The sequence below is a fragment of the Rhinolophus sinicus genome, chromosome 11, assembly GCF_057876585.1.
Source record: "Rhinolophus sinicus isolate RSI-liver-muscle chromosome 11, RSI-T2T, whole genome shotgun sequence".
In the NCBI taxonomy this organism is placed as follows: Eukaryota; Metazoa; Chordata; class Mammalia; order Chiroptera; family Rhinolophidae; genus Rhinolophus; species Rhinolophus sinicus.
The window spans coordinates 3,218,985-3,238,237 of record NC_142511.1 but is presented as its reverse complement, the minus strand read 5'-3'; the positions used below and the strand labels follow the sequence as shown (position 1 = coordinate 3,238,237).

The 19,253-nt window shown below is 38.4% G+C and overlaps 1 protein-coding gene across 16 annotated transcripts in view; it reads right to left on the bottom strand.

Annotated features, from left to right (window-relative positions):
- The window catches only part of DCAF6 (DDB1 and CUL4 associated factor 6), a 72,377-nt gene continuing 53,124 nt past the window's right edge, over positions 1–19,253 (bottom strand). For 8 of the 16 annotated variants that reach the window (XM_074322036.2, XM_074322038.2, XM_074322040.2 and 5 more), the window contains 8 exons: positions 18,568–18,683; positions 17,332–17,418; positions 16,775–17,102; positions 7,133–7,271; positions 5,508–5,664; positions 4,620–4,708; positions 2,513–2,618; positions 1–467 (listed from right to left, as the gene is read on the bottom strand). In XM_074322036.2, the coding sequence (XP_074178137.2) occupies positions 403–467; positions 2,513–2,618; positions 4,620–4,708; positions 5,508–5,664; positions 7,133–7,271; positions 16,775–17,102; positions 17,332–17,418; positions 18,568–18,683 (1,087 nt within the window). In that variant the 3' untranslated portion in view covers positions 1–402. Of the gene's footprint in view, positions 468–2,512; positions 2,619–4,619; positions 4,709–5,507; positions 5,665–7,132; positions 7,272–11,795; positions 11,838–16,774; positions 17,103–17,331; positions 17,419–18,567; positions 18,684–19,253 lie in introns of all 16 variants that reach the window. The other 8 variants (XM_019747387.3, XM_019747383.3, XM_019747386.3 and 5 more) reach the window with 3 other exon arrangements.

The following is a 19,253-nucleotide window of genomic DNA, read 5'->3' as shown; positions in this document are numbered from 1 at the left end:
GACCTTAAAACAACCAACTTCTTTAATTAGAAAGCAACAAACATGCAAATGGCGAGTGTAGAAATTTATTGGAACCAATATTGTCACTATCGTGGAAATTACTGTTCAGCATTGATTCACGCTCCCACGCCTGAAGGGCGGGGGAAATATTGCACTTTGCACTTTCTAGCACTCCTCAGACATGGCAAAAAGGGTTTAAAACATTCTGCTACTTTTGTTTTACACACTCTCCCAAGTTCATGCATACAATCATCCCAAACCAATGTCAGGTTATCCCCCAAAAGAGGGAAAACTCCAAAAACCCAGAACCTTAAAATTGCACGGAAGCTCTGTAAAGAAAAAAATAGAATGACTGTCCTATACAAATGTCAAAACGCCTGCAACGCTGGCCAGTCAGAGCTGCTATTCCTCATCCTCGTTTTCGTTCTCCTGACCGGAGCCCTCCGATCTGTCCCCCTCCAACCGGTCTGGAAAAAACACAGAGACGAGACTCACAGAGAGAAATACTTACAGTGTGACAGTTCAAGTCACTTTCAATACCTTTTATTTAAAACTGATTAAAATACATATAATTCAACCCATCATCATGTAAAGAATCAATTCACCACTGTGTGCAGATGGTTTTTTGCCTCTAGAGGGAAATTACAAAAGAGTAAAGGAAACACAGCACTATTAACTTTGAATATGCATGTAATGTTAAACATATAAAAATGAAATAAAACCCCTAAAGACACTGATATGTTCTAGTCGACTGCAGTGGTTTTCAGCTGTGTCCCTTGAAGTTCAGGACTAAGGAACGTACTGGGTGTCACCAGGGGGAATGAGAAGCTGGGGCCATTCCTGAGGAGCTGTGTATCCGTAAGAAGAATTTTTAAATTATCCAATATATGTTGCAGGCATTGTGCTAAGAACTGAGGGTATGATGGTGACCAAAGCAGACATAGTATCTGCCCTCAAGAGTTGATCTAGATTAAAAACTCATGTGGGCACAGCTGTTCTCCAGCTTTCACGATCACACTCCACATTTCTGTGCTTGGGCCGCTTTCGCCCAATTCTTCAGCTTATAAAGTTCTGCTTACTCAACACGACTATTATCCCCTGTGTGAAACTTTCCCCGGGCCCTTTCAAACATCTGACCTGCAGAATGCTGAACTCCTTCCTCCATATTCCAGAACACCCGGTAGGAACCGCTTAATGACCCTAACTGTAGTCAGGGTCTGTTTGCGGGTCTTTTCAGACTGGACCGTGAGCCCCTGTTTTACATCCTCACGGCCTACTACGACAAGGTGTTCAGTGGCAATTCAGAGTAAACGACTGTAAGTTTCTACTTCCATCAGGCAACAGTATAAAGTGGCCACCACCACTAGGATGGGACCCTTTCTGCCAGAGAAATATTTCCCCAGTAACACGGAAAACAGTGCGCTTAGACACAGGAGACAGTTCAGTGGCCCTGTCCTCAGCAAGAGAAGACCGGGTCTGAGATTTATTCATCACTAGAGGCTTCCAACTCCCACTGACTTAGGAGACGGATGAGCAGTGGAGCGGACAGCAGGGTTATGAAGATCCTAAGGTGAGAAAGAGTTTGATGGATCCCCAGATTCGAGGAGGGCCAGCGTGGGTGGAGGACAGAGCTGGGCAGAAGGCTGTAAATGAGCTGGCAAAGCAGTTTAGATCAGCTCAGCCTCGTATCCGTGACCTGAGCGTACTCCTGCCAGGGAGGTCTCTGGGTCGGGGGGTGAGGAGACGGCATGAGTCAAACCCAGGCTTCTCCATTTGTCAGTGGTGGGGCCGGAGCTGAGGCATTACCAAAATCCTGCTCTGTAACGGGTTGGAGCTAAATGAGGATAAATCTGTAAAGTGACCAGGCTCATGCCTGATACCTGATAGGTCCTCTATCAATGGTTGTTATTGGTATTGTTAATTGATAGATGAAACCCCACATGTGAAGAAATTTATGAAATCAGTGAACAGTGATAAACACTTTGATAAACATATCCTGTTTATAATGGATACTGGATCTTTTCTATTATTATGAAGACAGATTATTGAATTCCTTCTGAGTATTAGTTATAATATATGCATTCTGTGTATCTGTGACACTGAACCTCACAGTTTATCATCTCGAAGAAAAAAATCTTGGCAAAAACAGGTATCTTTTTCAACCTTCTTAGCATGTTACATTTATTTTTGCCTGGCCTATGACTGATTTTGAGCAAATCTGCCACTAAAGGGTGCTTATTACGATGACAAACCCTAAGGTTCGTGGTAGGGTCCTCCACTCGGAGAAGAAAGCACAGTGAATTCAAGTTTTCAAATGACTCTGTCTTCTCATTTTGACACTTTGCAAAGAATTGGGTTCAGGAGGAAACAAGTTACTGTGCTAAGATCAAGAGTTAGGCTGCCTTTTTTGTGTGATGTAAGGAAAGAATCTAAACCCCGGTAGAGCAGAGCTTACGTAACCCCATGCTTTTCAGACATAATGGTAACTGTAGCAGCACATGCCAGCTCTCACCAGCTCGGATGTGATTCAGGGAGGCCAGCATCCGCAGCATGAAAGAGGCCGGCACCGTGATGGTGTTTCTGGTCTCCTCCAGCATGAGTTCATTCCGAGTTATAACCTGGGAGGCAAGTGAAACAACCCCGTCAAAGACCTCAGAGTGACCGACCTTTCCCTGAAGAGGAGGAGAATGCTGAGAGACAGTAGGCCGAGGAGGACGTCCTTTATTCTCTAGGTGTATGCGGTCTCTCCCCACTCCCCCTGAAGCTTCTCATGGGGCGCCCGGGACCCTGCGCAGCTCACTGAGGTGCCCGGGACCCTGCGCAGCTCACTGGGGCGCCCGGGACCCTGCGCAGCTCACTGGGGCGCCCGGGAGCCTGCACAGCTCACTGGGGCGCCCGGGAGCCTGCACAGCTCACTGGGGCGCCCGGGACCCTGCGCAGCTCATTGGGGCGCCCAGGACCCTGCGCGGCTCATTGGGGCGCCCCAGGACTCTGTACAGTCCTGCCCCAAAGCAGCCTTTCTGTCCGACCGAGTGACTTTCTCACTACGAGTGCCCCGTAGTTTCCGGATACTGATGGTTCTTTCCCTTATAACAACTCGGACACGCTGATCCTTCTGTCTCAAGTGTTCTTTGCTCCTCGTCTGCCTGTGAATTCTGTTTCCTCTGTGAAGACATCCCCCTCCCATCCACTCCATTTACAAGCACAGCTGCTCCTTTCTACGGGCTTCCAAACACTGTACGTACCTCCCTGACACTGATGACAGTATTCAGCACTGTTTATATGTCTGCCTTACACTAGTCCACAAGCTCTGAGGTCGGCGTTTATCTTTGTAACCTCAGCACTGTCGCTGACATACCAAGTGTTGTATAAATGCCTCAGGTGAGGGACAACCTTGCCCTAAAGTACTCGTTTTTCCCTCTTAGCAATGGACCCTTATTTACTCACTGTTTTTCCTAGAAGGTGCAGTACCAGCCTGAACTGCCCTCACCTACCCACAGAAGCAATCAGTAGCTGATTAATGCAACAGGCCCTTCTTATCATAGAAATCTTCCACAGAAACCCACAAATAAAAACCCTGGTTGAAGTTGGGGAGGAAAGGCACAGAGATCAGCTTTCCTATCCCAACTTCATAAGAAACCTAAAACTTCACAGAACTCAGTTTGAAAACTATTGATTTAACAGGAAGGTAAGGAACTATTGAAATATAATAATAAAAGATAAGATTCTCCAGTCATTTGTTCTGCTACTTATCTGGTTATGACTATGGAAGACAGCTCCAGTAAAACTATCCTTTTATTAGTTTCAGGTGTACAAAACAACATAGCAATTAGATATTTCTGTACCTCACAAAGTGATAGTAAGTGTATCACTCATCTGACACTGTACAGTTATTGCAATATTATTGATTATATTCCCTATGCTGTACCATATATCCCCGACTTTTTTAATTATAGTGGACATTCAATATTATTTATATTAGTTTCAGGTGTCCAGCATAATGGTTAGACATTTATATAATTTATGTAGTGATCCCCCTAATAAGTCTAGTCCCCACTTGACACCATACGTGGTTATTACCATATGATTGATTATATTCCGTAGGCTGTACTGTACATCCCCGTGCCTGTTTGTAACTACCAATTTGTCCTTCTTAATCCCTTCACCTTTCTCACCCAGACCCATCTCATCTAGTATCCATCAGTGTGTTCTCTGTATCTATGAGTATGTTTCTGTTTTGTTTGTTCATTTAGATCATATAGTATTTGTCTTTCTCAGTCTGATTGATTTCACTTAGCATAATAAAAACTATTTTCTTAAAAGCATTTTCTTTAATGATTCTTTATTGCATTAAACACAGTCAACCATTTTTGTTAAACTACAAAGCACTTAATCTGGTATTACTAATACTCAATGTTCTAATTAGCAAAATACCTCTTGTATTATAGACATGTTTTTATCTTAATTTTTAATTTTTCTTTTGCTTAAAATTGACCTCCTTAACTGCATTGACTTGTTTAATGTTACCAACTAATAATGAGCCGCTTTAATTCTTGTTAAGAAACTATTTCAGGAACAAAGTGAAATATGCTCTATAATAAGTATAATAAAAATCTTACTTCATCAGCAAGTTTTCGGTTAAAAATCCTTGATTCTTCCAGTGGCGACCAGATCTTTATATCATAATCTATGCCAGACGAGGCTAGAACTAGAAATAAAATGTACGTATTAACATAAACTTAGAACACATGCTATTTATTCCAGACATGTATAGACACATATATACATGTATGTATATGTATATATGCATGTATATATGTATGCATGCATACGCAGCAGGTCCTCAAATAGTCGTTTTGTTCAATATTGTGTCACGATAACAATGATGAGATGCCCCAGGAACCTAACTCTTGTTTATAACAGTCAGCCTGTGGTCAAACTGGTTTTGTTATATGTTGTTTCACTTAAAGTCACAGAACCTATTGACAACATTGAAGACCTACTGTATGTACATGTACAGCAAAGAAATGGAATGAAAATTGTACTGATACATTTAAGTGCTGAGAATACCGTCTTGAAGATTTCCTAAAATTGGCCCTAGAATACAATTTTGAGGCCATCTTATATGACTCCAGTTTCTTCTGTATTCACTGCTCCTTTACTAGAAACACGGGCAATTTCAAATAGAAGGCAGGAGCCAGCCAGGGCGCCTTTGGAGGTCCCACCTGGGTAAGCAAGTGGTGACAAGGTCAGGCAGCCAAACCTCTTACCGTTAATAGAACTTAGAAGAAATACTAGGACAATACACGCTTTAACCCGCTTCCCCATACTTTCTGCTAAAGGCAGGTTACAAGTGTCCTTTGTTTTAAACCCAAGTAGAGCTGTAACTGATTCCAGTGGCTGCCTTCTAGGGTAACTTGGATTCTTCTTATTGAACTAGGAAACCACGGGATGTGAGGAGCCGCACTGAGGGTTTCCAGCCCTTGCCTTCCACAAGGTCCTCTTACTTGGGTCAAACGGATGTGGCTGCAGGCAGTTCACCACGTGATTGTCAGCTTCCAGAAGCATTAAATGCTCAGCGGTGTGACGATCCCAGATGAAGATATGGCCACAGTCAGAACCACTCATCACAAAGTTAGCACCCCAGAAATTGGCTTCTTTTATCTACGGGTTTAAAAAAAAGGAAATTACAAGAAAGTTCAAATCAAAGTTATTAAAGAGACTTACTCTATTATCAAGTTAAAAATTAATTGGCTTAGAAAATAAAATAAACATTGAAGAGATTCTTTGCCTTCTGGTATCTTCAAATCATGACAGGGATTTACTAGCAGGGGCACACGGCCATCAGTAGTGAAAAGTCCCCCACGAGGACAGGGCTTTTGTCTCGTTCAATGATGTGTCTGAACAGCACAGTGCCTGAAACAGTACCTGGTACAAAGTAGGTGCTGAACTGACAACTCCTAAATGAGAACGGGATTACTGGGTTTTGGACAAAAAGTATTAACAAAAAGTATCAATCTTTTTATTAGCTACTTGAAGCTCTCACAATTGAGAAGGAAAGATATAAACATTTACTTTTATGAAGCAATAAGAAAAGGAACATGATATATCGGAATGGTTACAATGACAGTTTTCAATGGATGTATATGAACGAACCATCAAAATCTTTGTACTTTAGATCAGGATTTTTTTCAATAATTTTATTTGCAGCTGCTACTTTGCTATTTTTGACAAAACCAAAGAGGGGTTACTTGGAACTATTATATTTACTCATCTTTTTTTTTTTATCCCAACCCCTAATTATTTTTATCCAACATTGTAACGAGCAAAATATAAGACATGTAAATTAGTTTCTTCTATTAATAGTACTTTTTAATGATTAAATTGTTATCAGCAATGATTGCTACAGAGAGCTAATTATTTCCTTACCCTAAAGTAACTTTTGCCTAGACCTTGAAAAAGCTGATTAAAACCAATTGTTTGATACTTTTTGATACCCCAAAGAATACATGAGAACACCTTCTAGATATAAACTGTTCAGAGTAACAGTTATATTAATCGCCTCGCAATATTCTCAGTAAATAATATTGTGTTGGGTGTACAGACTTGTGGATTGTAAAAACTTGAAAAGATATTAGAGATGATCTGGTCTACTCTTTTTGTTTCATAGAAGAGGAAATTAAAGTCTACAAAGTGACTAAAACAAATCTTTACTTGTCAATCTTAACAGGGTTATAATTAAAATAACTATTATTTTGCAATGATCCTGGATTTCATATATCCAAATCTTTCCCTCCAAAACCAACAAAGAGTACTGATAATGAACTAAAACAATCTACAAGGAAGGTAGATAGCAAGTGTGAGAGCAAACAAGAAGCAATGGCTACTTGTACAAGCTAAAATATTAAAAATTCTACAACAGTTCCTCAACGGGATTTTTTCTTGTGAAAAAATAATGGTCTTTCATGATATACCATAGAACTGAAAGAACCACGTTTGGGGCAAGAGGTAACTATGAAGGTGCAATAGTGTTACGTTGGAATCACACTGGTAATATGTGAAGATAGTCATTACGGAAAAACATTCGTATTATGCAACTGCACTTTCTCTAAAAATGCCAATGAGTAAGTACCATTGTCCTGGAGTTGCGATGGCCCTTATAAACCATCTTTACAAGTGGCCTTCTAATGTTCAAAGTATCCAGTTCTTCCATTTCTTTCCTTTCTTTTCTCCGCCTGAAGAACTCCTGAATGCGGGCAACAGCAGAGCGTCTATGAATTGCACATTAAAGTAAAAAACAAATCAGTAAAGAACATTCACAGGCCACTGCAGAATGAAAATGTTGAACATTAAGATACAGTAACAAGTAACAAGTAAGTCTAGAAAGTATGTAGACTAAACATGATCTCAGTAAGGCACCCCCAACCGAAAGCTTAAAAAGGCAGACACGACAGTGAGACTACATCAGACTATTTGAGTTACTAAAACAAAATGTTTTAGTTAAGAGATCACTTAGAAATTCGGTACTGATCGAGAGAGTCAAGGAAATGGCATGCGGCACACTGGTGTTTACAGGGCGACTTTATAGAAACATCACACAGACAAAATCCATGTGCAATTGACTACAAATACAACAAATCCCATTCAATGTTATTTCTCCTGTTCTCCTTATTAGAAAATGTAAAGGCATAAAGAGAAACCAAAAGAAACTAAGGGTAACATATAAAAGCAATGGATAAACATATGCTTTGAGATTTTGTTTCAAGATGTTCCCAGCCAAGGAGACAAGTCAAGAAAAAGAATAAATATTATCATACATGCAATAAAACAAGGACCTTCAAAAAGAATACATTCTATATGGACTCCATATTGGAGTAGAGCTTTGGAGTGCAAGTGGCAGATTTTACTCTCCTAAAAGTTCAGTCGGTGACAGAACTGGAGACTGAGGCATAATGGGCTCTTTTTAAGACTGATCTAATGACTAGAAGAAACTTTTCCTAACACATGATATTACTTAATAAGTTGTTAGTTTGAATTTGTTATTTAAAACATTGTATTCTGACATAGAACAGACCACAAATATAAAATATAAAAAGTCTACAAATCAGTAAGAAAAATGAACACTGTAACAGAAAAACAGGCAAAGGACATGAGTAGGGAAATTACAGAAGAAATGAACAGTTAATAAATATGTAAAAAGATGCTCAGCCTCACTAATAATTAAAACAACAAATTGATCTCTTTATATGTCTATTAGGTTAAAAAGATTTTTATGTCTGTCATAGTGGCAAGAGTATCGGAAAACAGGCAGTACTGGGTAGGAGTTTGAAAGTGGTTCTACATATGAAAGAGAAAGTATACTTTTTTATTGTAAACTTTTCATTGAAGTAGAACACATATACATATATATATATATGAAAAACACCTATCAAGAGACAAATATTTATTAAAAAGCCTACTATTTGCATAGTTGTTTTGGAAAACATGATTCTTTTAAGATACATTATACTAATTTGGCACACAATTTAAAATTCATGAAAGACATTCTGACGTTAAATTAGGATGAAAAATTTCAGTTAAACAAAATAATAGTAAAAGAGTATAAATTCCAACCCAATGAAGAAAAAAAATAAAGGAAAAAGGAAAACCTAAATTAAAAAAAAAAGAACAAAAAAACCTTACACCTGAAAAAGGCAAGAAAGTAAAAAAGAAATATAGTTAAAACAGGATAATTTGAAGTAAAAATTTGAAAACAAGTCCAAATATAGCCATAATGATAATAAATTTAAATAGACTATATTCACCAAAGAAAAAGAAGAGATTGTCCAAGACACACCTGAGGCACAAGGACAAGGGAAGGTGCAAGCGAAATAACATTGTGCAAATACCAATCGAGTGAAAGGTGGCGTAGCTACATTAATACCAGACAAAACAGACTAAGCTCAAAAGCAGCAGTAAGGATAAAGACGATTACTACATAATAAATTCAATTTCAAGGAAGATAAAAGTTTTAACATATATTTACCCAATAGTCTCAAAATGCATTGAAAAAGAAATTGCCAGAACTACAAGGAGACTCAGAGAAACCCACCACTATAGTGAAGATTTCAACACATCTCTCTCACTATTATGTAAATCAACCTGGCACACGCGCACACACACACACACAAATAATATAGATGATTTGAAAACAATTAACAGTCTTTATCTAATGGTCACATAAAAATTCTACATTAAAAATTAGAGTAATATTCTTTTCAAACACACATGAAACATTCACAACTTTATCATGTACCTGGCCACAAAGCCAGTTTCTACAAATTGCAAGGAATGGGTCTAACACCCATCCTGTTCTCTGACCACAGTTAGATGTTAATGAATAAAAAGCTGAATGTGTATAATTGCAGGAGTCAGGAAAAGACTATGAAACAATTTCAAAGAAAATAGAAGGAAATAATAAAGAGAGAACAATGCAGAAATAGAAAACAAAGTCAACATATATGAGAGGATCAACAAAGTCAGAAGTCGTTTCTTTGAAGAGTAACAATACAGAGTTCTGCCATAATGAAAACATTAAAGGGATTTAAAAAATGTTATGAATAAAAAAGTGGCTATAACTAAAAACACCACAGAAATGAGAAAGACAGTAAAATAAAAATTTTGAAAATTCAGATGAATTGACAAATTTAAAAAAACCCCTAAAACTGACTAAAGAGATAGTTCAACTAGTCCTGTAACTAATAAAAAAAAGTGAAATAGTTAAAAACTGTCCCCAAAGGAAAACACAAGATCCAGATGGTTTTATAGGTAGAGCCTACTGAACTTTCAAAGAAAAGATCATTAGAATCCTATACAAACCAAACTCTGCAGAGAAAAGAAAGCGAGGAAATAGTTTTCTACTCATTCTCTGAGGCTAGTGTATAACTTTTTATCAAAAACAGGATCATGAAAATATACAAAAGGAAATTTGTTCAGAATACAGATGCAAAAATACTTCACAAAATATTAGCACACTAAATACAATAATGTACCAAAAGATAACACATCATGTTCAAGTTGATATATCCCAGGAATATAAATATTGTTTAATCCGGTTCCACGTACAGAGCTCTAAGTCCCCACGCTGAACTAACAAGTAAAAAGCTGCACAGAGTGAAAATCAACAATTCTTCTTGGATCCGTAAGAGAGGGCAGGACACAGGGCAAACTGCTGTCTCCAAGTGAAATGGGCAACAGCAATGATACAAGGGACAGAAAGAAGGAATTAGGAGTTTATTACTGTAAGGTATTCATACCACCCGTGAAGCGGTACAGTGCTATTTGAAAGTGAACTTGGACCAGTTGTAAATGTACATCGCAAACTCTTAGGCAACCAATAAAAAATAGTCAAAAAAGAAGTATAACTGATGTGTCAAGGAAGAAGAGAAAATGGAATCATAAAATGCTGACTTAAAACTACAAAAGGCAGAAAATGAGTGGAGGATAAAAATAGGAACAAAGAACAAGGGCAGGAACAAACTGCCTTATAATTAGAAATTTCCCCAGACAATCTCTATGTGAGAAAGAAATAACTGAGTCTAATCTCATTCAATCTAAGGGGAGGTTAAGTGTCACATTTTCTGTTTACCGTTGTTTATTAGTTCACAATAAGCTCCACTTCCATGTTTTCCCTTCTCTATAACCCATTTAAAGCAACATGGTACATTTTAGTTGTAATCTTCACTGTAAAAACAGAAACTGGCTTTGATACTTTGGATAAAAAGTAGAAAAGCATAAACCAGAAAATCAAAAAGCACTGTAATAAATTCCATTTTACTGTCTTTTACCTAGAAAGTGATAACTTTAGCAAGAGACTGATTTGGAAAGTTACTTCAAATATATCTTAATGTCAAAACAGCCTAGAAACACCAGCGCAAAAATAATTTCGAGCCTTTTGCCCGGGAACCTCATGAGGATGGGCCCTAACAAGGGATTTCTTACCCATCCACCGTATCCTTTGGCTTACTTCATCATCTCTCTACTCCCCCGGGGAACTGCACCAACAATGTGACATTTCTGATTGTTGCCATAAATTATGTTTTATATTCTACTTTGTTTTAGAAACTAATGGTAAATAACAGACACGTGTCACCAGAATGAGGCCCCAGGTTGATTCTGTCTAGTAAACCAGCTTTTACGTGAAGAATGGGATTGAGATGCCCTTTAAGGTTCTATTTAAAAATGTACCCCACTGTTCGTCTTCACACTACAGCAGTGTTTGAGAGTTACGAATCATCTTGATGTGTGGCCTTCTTCAGTTACGAAGCTATTTATAAAACAGCTTTCTTAACAAAAGAAAATCAGCCTTAAACTGCGCACAGAATTAGACTCAAGCCCATTTTCAGTTACTGATCTCAAGGAAAAGAAGTACATTTTAATAATAGGAAAGCTGCGTAACTGTTACCCCACTCAAGTTGTAAGGAAACGTAAGTTGCCTTCTTCCACAAAATGTTCCAAGCAAGTAACCCACGTGTAGAGTCCATCGTTTCTGATGACAGCCGCCTTCTCGTACAACACACTTAAAGTGAACATCAGTTAAATCTGCACACAGGAAGTCTTTTCATTCTATTCCCATGCAGTGCATGCAGCTAAATAGTTTGTGAAAAGCAACCTACTTTACAATGCTCAGCACTTAGAGTTCAGTAAGTTCAAGGAAGTATTAACTGTTAATAGGAAAGGTGGTTAGCTGTGGAAGAAGAGGACCTGGCAAATTCATCATAAAGAAAAAAATAAAATGAAGGAACAGACTGAATTACCTCATTATTCTATCACCTATTGTTGTTCCTCTGATATTAAATCTAGTGAAAGGAACACAATAACTAAAGTCACTCACAGACTTCAATGAACCAATATTTAAAGCATTAAGGTCACTACTTTTTATCACCAGTCATCTAAATCTAAAAAACCCATGTTTCCCTTTGTGATTGAGGGTAGTATGTGAGAATATGTCATTCAACTCGATGTGCATCAGGAAACTGAGGAAACAGAAACAATCGCTGAAGGAAGGTAGAGTAGAAGGAAGACCTTGTACTCAGTCCCTTTTCTCTCTAAATACATTGGAGCGACCCTGTTAGCGTGTGGAGACCTGCCGGAGCACCTCCATTACACGCGTCAGGGCTGCTCTTTAGGAAATAAATAACTAAGACCGAGCTGATGCATTGGTCCGAACCAGAAGACTAAATACCAAGCAAGTGAAGTGTAACAGCTTTTCACACCCTAGGAGTCCCATTCCTTCTCTATGATTCCTTTTTCGCCCCCTGCAATTTAATAAGCAGTAAATTTGAACCATTGGAAATACTGAAAGAATGATTATAATGACAACCAAATAGATGGTGGCAGATTTACAATAAGCAAAGAATTTGGGCATCAGAGTAGGTAAATGGAGCCAAATTTCTATGCAAATAACAAATACTTTTTAAAAGTGATAAACAGGCACTATAGGGTTAATATCTTGAATCTTTACAGAAAAAATCTTTAGGGCATCCTAATTGAGTCTATAACTGAAAACTATTCAAGACTGTGTCAGGACTTCTTCAGGAAGTTTACAGAGATGCTGGTCTATTTTCAGAGCAAAACAACTCTTGGATTTGGCGAGAGGAAGAGCCACGAGCTTGGCCATCACACCAGGTACTCTAAGATGGATCTGGTACTGTGGGAACAGTGTATATAAAGACCACCTAGATAGAAAACCTGACCGCTTGCCTTTCCTTCCATTCCAAGGCACATGTTTATGTTTCTGAATCCAGTACAAAGTCACTAAGAGGCACACATACTCCATTTGGTTATCGTTTTTTAATACCATGATTAGAAAGTATATGCTTCATTGTTTCTTCCTTCAATTTAGTTTATGTTCTGTGTTCTTGCCGTAGACAAAATTAAAGGGGACCAAATATGTGGCCATCGTACATTTCATTGTTTTAAACCTTGGTTACCTGTGTGTAAGGCTGATCTACTCAAGGGCAAGGACTAGCGAGCGAACCACATGGCTCTGGGGCCGGATCTTGCCGGCCACCCGCTTCAGTACCGGCTCACAGGCTAAGAACAGTTTTTGTATTTGTTAACGGTTACATTTTAAGTGGTTATGGAAGTACCTACAAAACAGCCTCCATTCTGCCTCTTTGCCAGCAAAGCCTAGAATACTCTCTATCTGGCCTTTTAGGACAAAGTCTGATGACCTCTGCTACAGAGTCCCAGTTATATTTATACCGAGACTAGCTATGTTAATAAGAGCATTCCATTTAAAAATATGTATGTTAGTTGCTAAGGCCTTTATTTTCTAACACATTTCCTTCTCATGCTGGAGCTCAGGACAAAAGTGAAAACCAGGGTCATATTTATTTAACCAAATTATAAGAATGCGAATCTTTAAAAAGAAATCATTACTTTGCATTGCAAAGACCTATTTTGGTATTTTTATTAAATGTGTGTCCAAAATAGCTTAGGTATAAACTTTTTAGGTTTCATTTTAAAAATTATATTTGGGGCAAAAAGAAATTATGAGATCTACTATGTAATTCTTTATACAAATGAAAGTACAGATCCAAGTATATACTTTGACCGTTTTAAATTTTGGGGCCATTTCTCTACCCTAAGCAAACTAATCTTAACTGAGCTTCTCTTTAAGACATGCGTCCTTCAGTTGACATTTCGTCCAAGTGTGAAATGTATCCTGAGACTCTAAGAACCACACGAGATGATTTTTACAATAGAGCTTGGGGTCCTTTGTCCCTTCGGAAACAAATTCTCAAAAATCACAGGCCTCCCAGCTGGAAAATGATTCTTTCCATCTTCTTAAAGAGCAAAATTTCTTAAACTTTCTCTTTAGAATAAAAGTCAACATGCCTATTCCTCCAGATTTAGTAGTAAGATAAATGGGCAGCAGTCTCAGGATGGAGAGCCCTTCAAAAGGTGCAGAAACATTAAAAGTATACTCTACACAGGTACTTCGCAATTTAAACAAGATGGTGCTAAGGACGTTAGGACTTGAAAAATTACTTAGATGAAAGTCAGAAGGAAGATTTTTCACTATTTACAAATTTACAAATAGCTAGGAAAAAATAATGCAAATTTCAAAGAAAAATGGGTGCAACTGTGAAACAGTCGCTATAGCATCACCCCCGTATGTACATCTTTGTGGATATATAACGCTGCATTTAATTTCATAAATTTATAAAACTGTTTTCCTGTTCTTATAAATGGCTTATGTATTGTCCTCTCTCCTTCAACAAATTAAGTTTCTCAAAGGGTAAGAATTTTATTACTCTCCTGTTACTCTTCAGTAAGTTTACTACTATGTGCTGTAGAATAAAACAAAATATATGGGACAAATTAAGGCTCAATACCTAAACTGAGCATACAGACTGTTAAATAATATTTCAGTTTTTAAACAGCAAGGAAGCAAATGTAGACCAGAGTGGTTTCAAATCTGGATCTAACCGTGCGAATATGAATTCAGGAACACACGCATCAAGTGGGGTCAGTCCCACGCCACTGGCCCTGACGGTCTCACCTCGGAAAGACTCTGCTATTCTAGTTCAGCGCCTGGGTTTCTTGGGTCAATGCGGTTTTACTCTGACTTAGCAGAAATATGTATACTAAAAATGCTTTAGGCTAAGGCGCCAAGTCTGTGGGAGATGCAAACCCCAGAAGGATCCCTAAAACATCTAAATTATCTAAACATTATGAAAATGGTAAATCTCAATAGAAAGCTATTCTAGTTCCCGGTAATATCTCCAAACTAAGGATATGAAATACATTCAAGAAGTTGTGGATTTCCTAGGATCCATGCTTCCCCCAAACCCTCCTTTTTCACTGGTGTTATACTACTGTGGTTTTTTTAAAAAAAAATTCACTTTAGGTGTAGAGTATACAAAGTCCCTGCTTAGTAACTCAGTTTCCTCAGCTATAAAGTAGGCTTGATACAAAAGTGTTATAATTAGCCTGGATAGAAAATGCTGAATAATTACAATTTTTTTCCAAGTGTCTAATATGTATGAAAAAATATAATTTCTTAATTATAAGTTTGTTTGTTTCTTAAGCAAACAAACCTGGAAACTGATATGGTACATTTTATTAAAAAGTGGATACTCAAATTTTATTTTCAATTATGACCTTAGTATTGCTTTTGTTACATAAATACAGAAAAAAAATAAGGGCATATGTTCACTTATGTAACAGAAGGCCACAAACGTACAACCTTAAAATAATTGTGGACTCTAGCTCTCCACTCTGGGTTTCAGAAACCATCAATCTGACTGGCAAATTGTGCTGTGCTTGCTAACCTGATCTGCATCCATCGAGTGGTAACGACATTCTATGGGACTCCCTCTGGGTACGGAAAGAAAGGGAACTAAGTTTTACTTTGACTTAGCAGAAATATGTATACTAAAAATGCTTTAGGCTAATGTGTGCAGCTAAAGGGAAAATGTATGATTTATCTCGAAGTACAAATACAGGGAAAGGTTACTTCCTTTACGTTTATAAACAGAGCCATAGCAAAGTAAACACTAACTAAACATGACTAAAGGAAGACACATATCCTTTCATAGTTAAGAAAAGGCAGTTTCACTGAACTGCAAGCTGCACGGCTCAGGGTGTTCACACGTCCTGTCCGTCTTTACCCCGAGAGCCATTCCTATGGTAACTGCTGTTTAAGTCTAAGTAGACACACAATGTCTTGGTTGTTTACTAACAGCGATCATTTATTTTGTGCTTTTAGTGTGAGACAAGCCCTGTGATTGATTTTTTTTAAAAAGTTTTACAATTCTAGATAATCATAACCCCATTTTATAGATAAGGAAACGGAAACTTAAAGAGACCTTGAGCAATTTGAACAAGGAAGACACAGCTGGTACGTGGTGAAACCAGGGTTCAAACCCACGTCATTAAGCTCCTGGTCATTATACAACATTGTCATTGTTTAATGGGAAATTAATCTTTTCATTATTTTCTTCACTTGACAGTATGTCAAAATAGTTTATCAATAGCAATATACCGAGTATAAAAATATGTGAAATGGCTCTTCACTCCTGTGTGCGCTATGATTTTAAAGATAAAATTTGATTCTCTGAAAAAGGACAGAACTTAACAATGAGGTATGACGGCACGAATTGTAGGAAAGTTTTTGAAAAGTATGGAATACAATATATTTAAAAATATTTATTTTGTCTATTAAAAATAAAATATATCCTTATGATCACATAAAATGAAAAATGGGAAAAGTCTATGAACATGTTACTTCAATTCTTTATTGTAGTTACAGTATTTGTTATTTGGTGTGATTTTTTCATTTTCTAAATTGAGTTACCAAGTCTAGCCTAAATAAAAAATAAAAACTTAATGTTCTCAAAATGAAAACCCTTAATCTAGGGTCAGTAGAAACGCAGAAAAACTGAACATTTAAAAAAAAATCCAAAAAAACTGGTAAAGGCAGGATGTATACAGGGCAATCTGATAGCTAAATATAATTGTGACTTTATGAATAAGCTCTTGGTCATTGTCAGCGTTCCTCTCCCTTGATCTGTACACTGAGGAGCAAGCCTGCAGGGCACTAAGACTTCTTATTCTGTTGCTCAAAGAACGTCCTATGTAAAACGATTGACAGTTTAAACAAGTTTATATGACTAAGACACCCTTCGAGGAGGCAACTGTCAAAAATGGAGAAACTCCTCTACGTGACTTCAAAGAAAGCCTTATGAATTCTATTTTTTACAGTTCGTATTAAAAATTTACCAACCTGTCACCAGGTCCTGCTCGATACCTTGCACCTGGGATCAGGACTGGGTCGTCGTCACTGTCATCGGTGTCCTGGAGAGTGGAGTCCCTGGCTGCTGTTTCCTCGAGTGGCACGGGCCCCATGCCCTCCGTCTGGCACTGAGGCCCTGGGTGGCTGGTGCTGTGACCGCCAGCACTCTCAGCGCCAGGCTGATCTGAAGGGCCTGCTTCCTTGCCTGTTTCACACAAAGTAGATTCTTCTGCAACCCCACAAGGGCTGTCAAGATTGAAGTCATTTCTTTCTCCTGAGCTGGAATCTGATGGTTCACATGTGAACTTGTCTGATTGTGCTGTCGGAAAGTAAAGTAGTGACAGGTGGTCACACGGGCAACCTTAATCAATCTAACTTCAACGCTGACATAGACATTTTCTAATATAACATTCAATTCCCTACAGGGAGAGAAAAATTCCACAACACATGTATTTGGAAATGGTGTCTCCTCTGGAGAGATCAACAAAGATTAAGGCTTCTTATTTTCCCATGGGAAGCACCTATCTAAAGAGAGGAAGACCACTTACCTATATCTAGATGGCTCTGAGTTGTGTTTTCTGCAGCTGCGCCTTCCTGGTATGTTGTCACATCCTCTGATGACTCTTCAGGAGCTTCTGGGAAATAAAGCAAGTGATCATTAAATCCAACTTTTTTCAGAAAAGTAAGCACCAGTGTGACACTCCAGCTTTCCTGTAGGTAAGAAGTTCTTAACCTTTTTAGAGTCATACAAACTTCTGACACTCAGATAAAACGTCCCCCCAAAACAATGCAAACACACAGTCACACCTGACATAGTGCAGACGGTGGGGCTGTACGTGCAGATCCACCCACGGCCCTTGCTGGAGGCCCAGACCGTCATCGACTAACCCTCAGTGAAAACCCCTGTTGTAGACTGCCCCTCACAGAGGGCATTACTTGAGCTTGCTTTTTTTAACCGTCACAAAATCTAACCTTAAAACAGTATTTTTCTGCCTCTTTAGCATGCATTTGGTATAATCTGGACTGTCACACACAAATAGTAAAGTTGACCTACCTTAAATTCTGTTTTGTCCATTGAAAATACTTGTTTCTCGGATTTACCTCTAAGGCCCGTGAAGGATCAGTTTTTTGCTCCTAACGACATCTGCTTACTAAACAGCTGTCTCACACATACTCATATTTAATTCTTGTAAACTCTGTTACAATGCAGTATCTATTCATCTTTATAAGAAACAGAATTCATTTACTCATTTGTCAAGTATTTATTGAAAATTTACTCTGTGCTCGATACTAACTTTCATATAATGGTTACATAAAAATATTCTAAGCAAGGGTTCTGAAAATTTCCCTAAATGACACTTCCTGTATGAAACAGGATTCACTCAAAACCTGTTTAGATTTTATTCCTTTTTTCCCCTCCATAAACCACCTGTACTCTTAGATTAAAAAATGAAGACAGATACTCTGAATTCCACTGCTAGGTATAAAAATGGTAACAATGATTCAGACATTTACAGCTCACACACTATCAGTGTGACGCCCACCTAAGGTGGTCACTGTGACCTCAGAGGGAACGTGTGCTGCACTGGAACGCCCCATCTGAAATGCTGACACTCCGTACCTGCCGTACCTGCTCTTTGTTTATCAATAGTAATAGCTAGACTACAGAGGCAAAAGTAATGTATTAAAAACAAGAAACAAAACTGCATCATCGAGGGAACCGAGAACTAGGTGGGCGTCCAACACTGGGGTTCTGCAATGACAAAAGCAAAGTGACAGCTTACTTGCTTCCTGGGCTCCTGCTGGCGGTTGCCCTGCACCCTCGGGAACCAGCGGCTCCTCCCCACCCTCAGGCTTGCCATGGCTCCCGGTCCCTCTGGAACTCGAGGCAGTGCTGCTCCTGTCACCAAAACAAGATAAGTGGTTCCACCAAGAAGTGAATCAATATGCTTTAGGAGAATTTTTATATTTTACAACTACAGAAGGTAGTTCAAAAAAAAAATTCAGGCTACAAATAAAATGTAGGATTTATTATTTTAATAGTACTTGCAAAACGTTACTTTTAATAATCAAGGTGACTATGCTAATCCACTTCAATCTTTAAAAAGAGATTTAAAAAATACAACAGGACCGCTTCTACACCATTTTCATGCTTCTATGATGGGCCATATACTTCTACACCGCTCTCTCTTGAATTTGAACTTAATCACACTGTCTCTCCCCTTATCCTAACTGGGATGGCTCACCACATCCAACTCCTTAATGGTGTTACAGACGCTGATCATATGTCCCTGTAGACTTTTCAATTACTACTTGAAAAAAGGCCTGGGCACTTCTTTTGTCTTTGCACTGCCCTCTGTGGATCACTTCCCGCCCCGGACTGCTGTTCAAATACGGCTGGTGATGAACACCATGGGCTTGTGAAGGGCAGGATCATGTTTTCTGTTTGGTTTTAATACCCATCTGATGA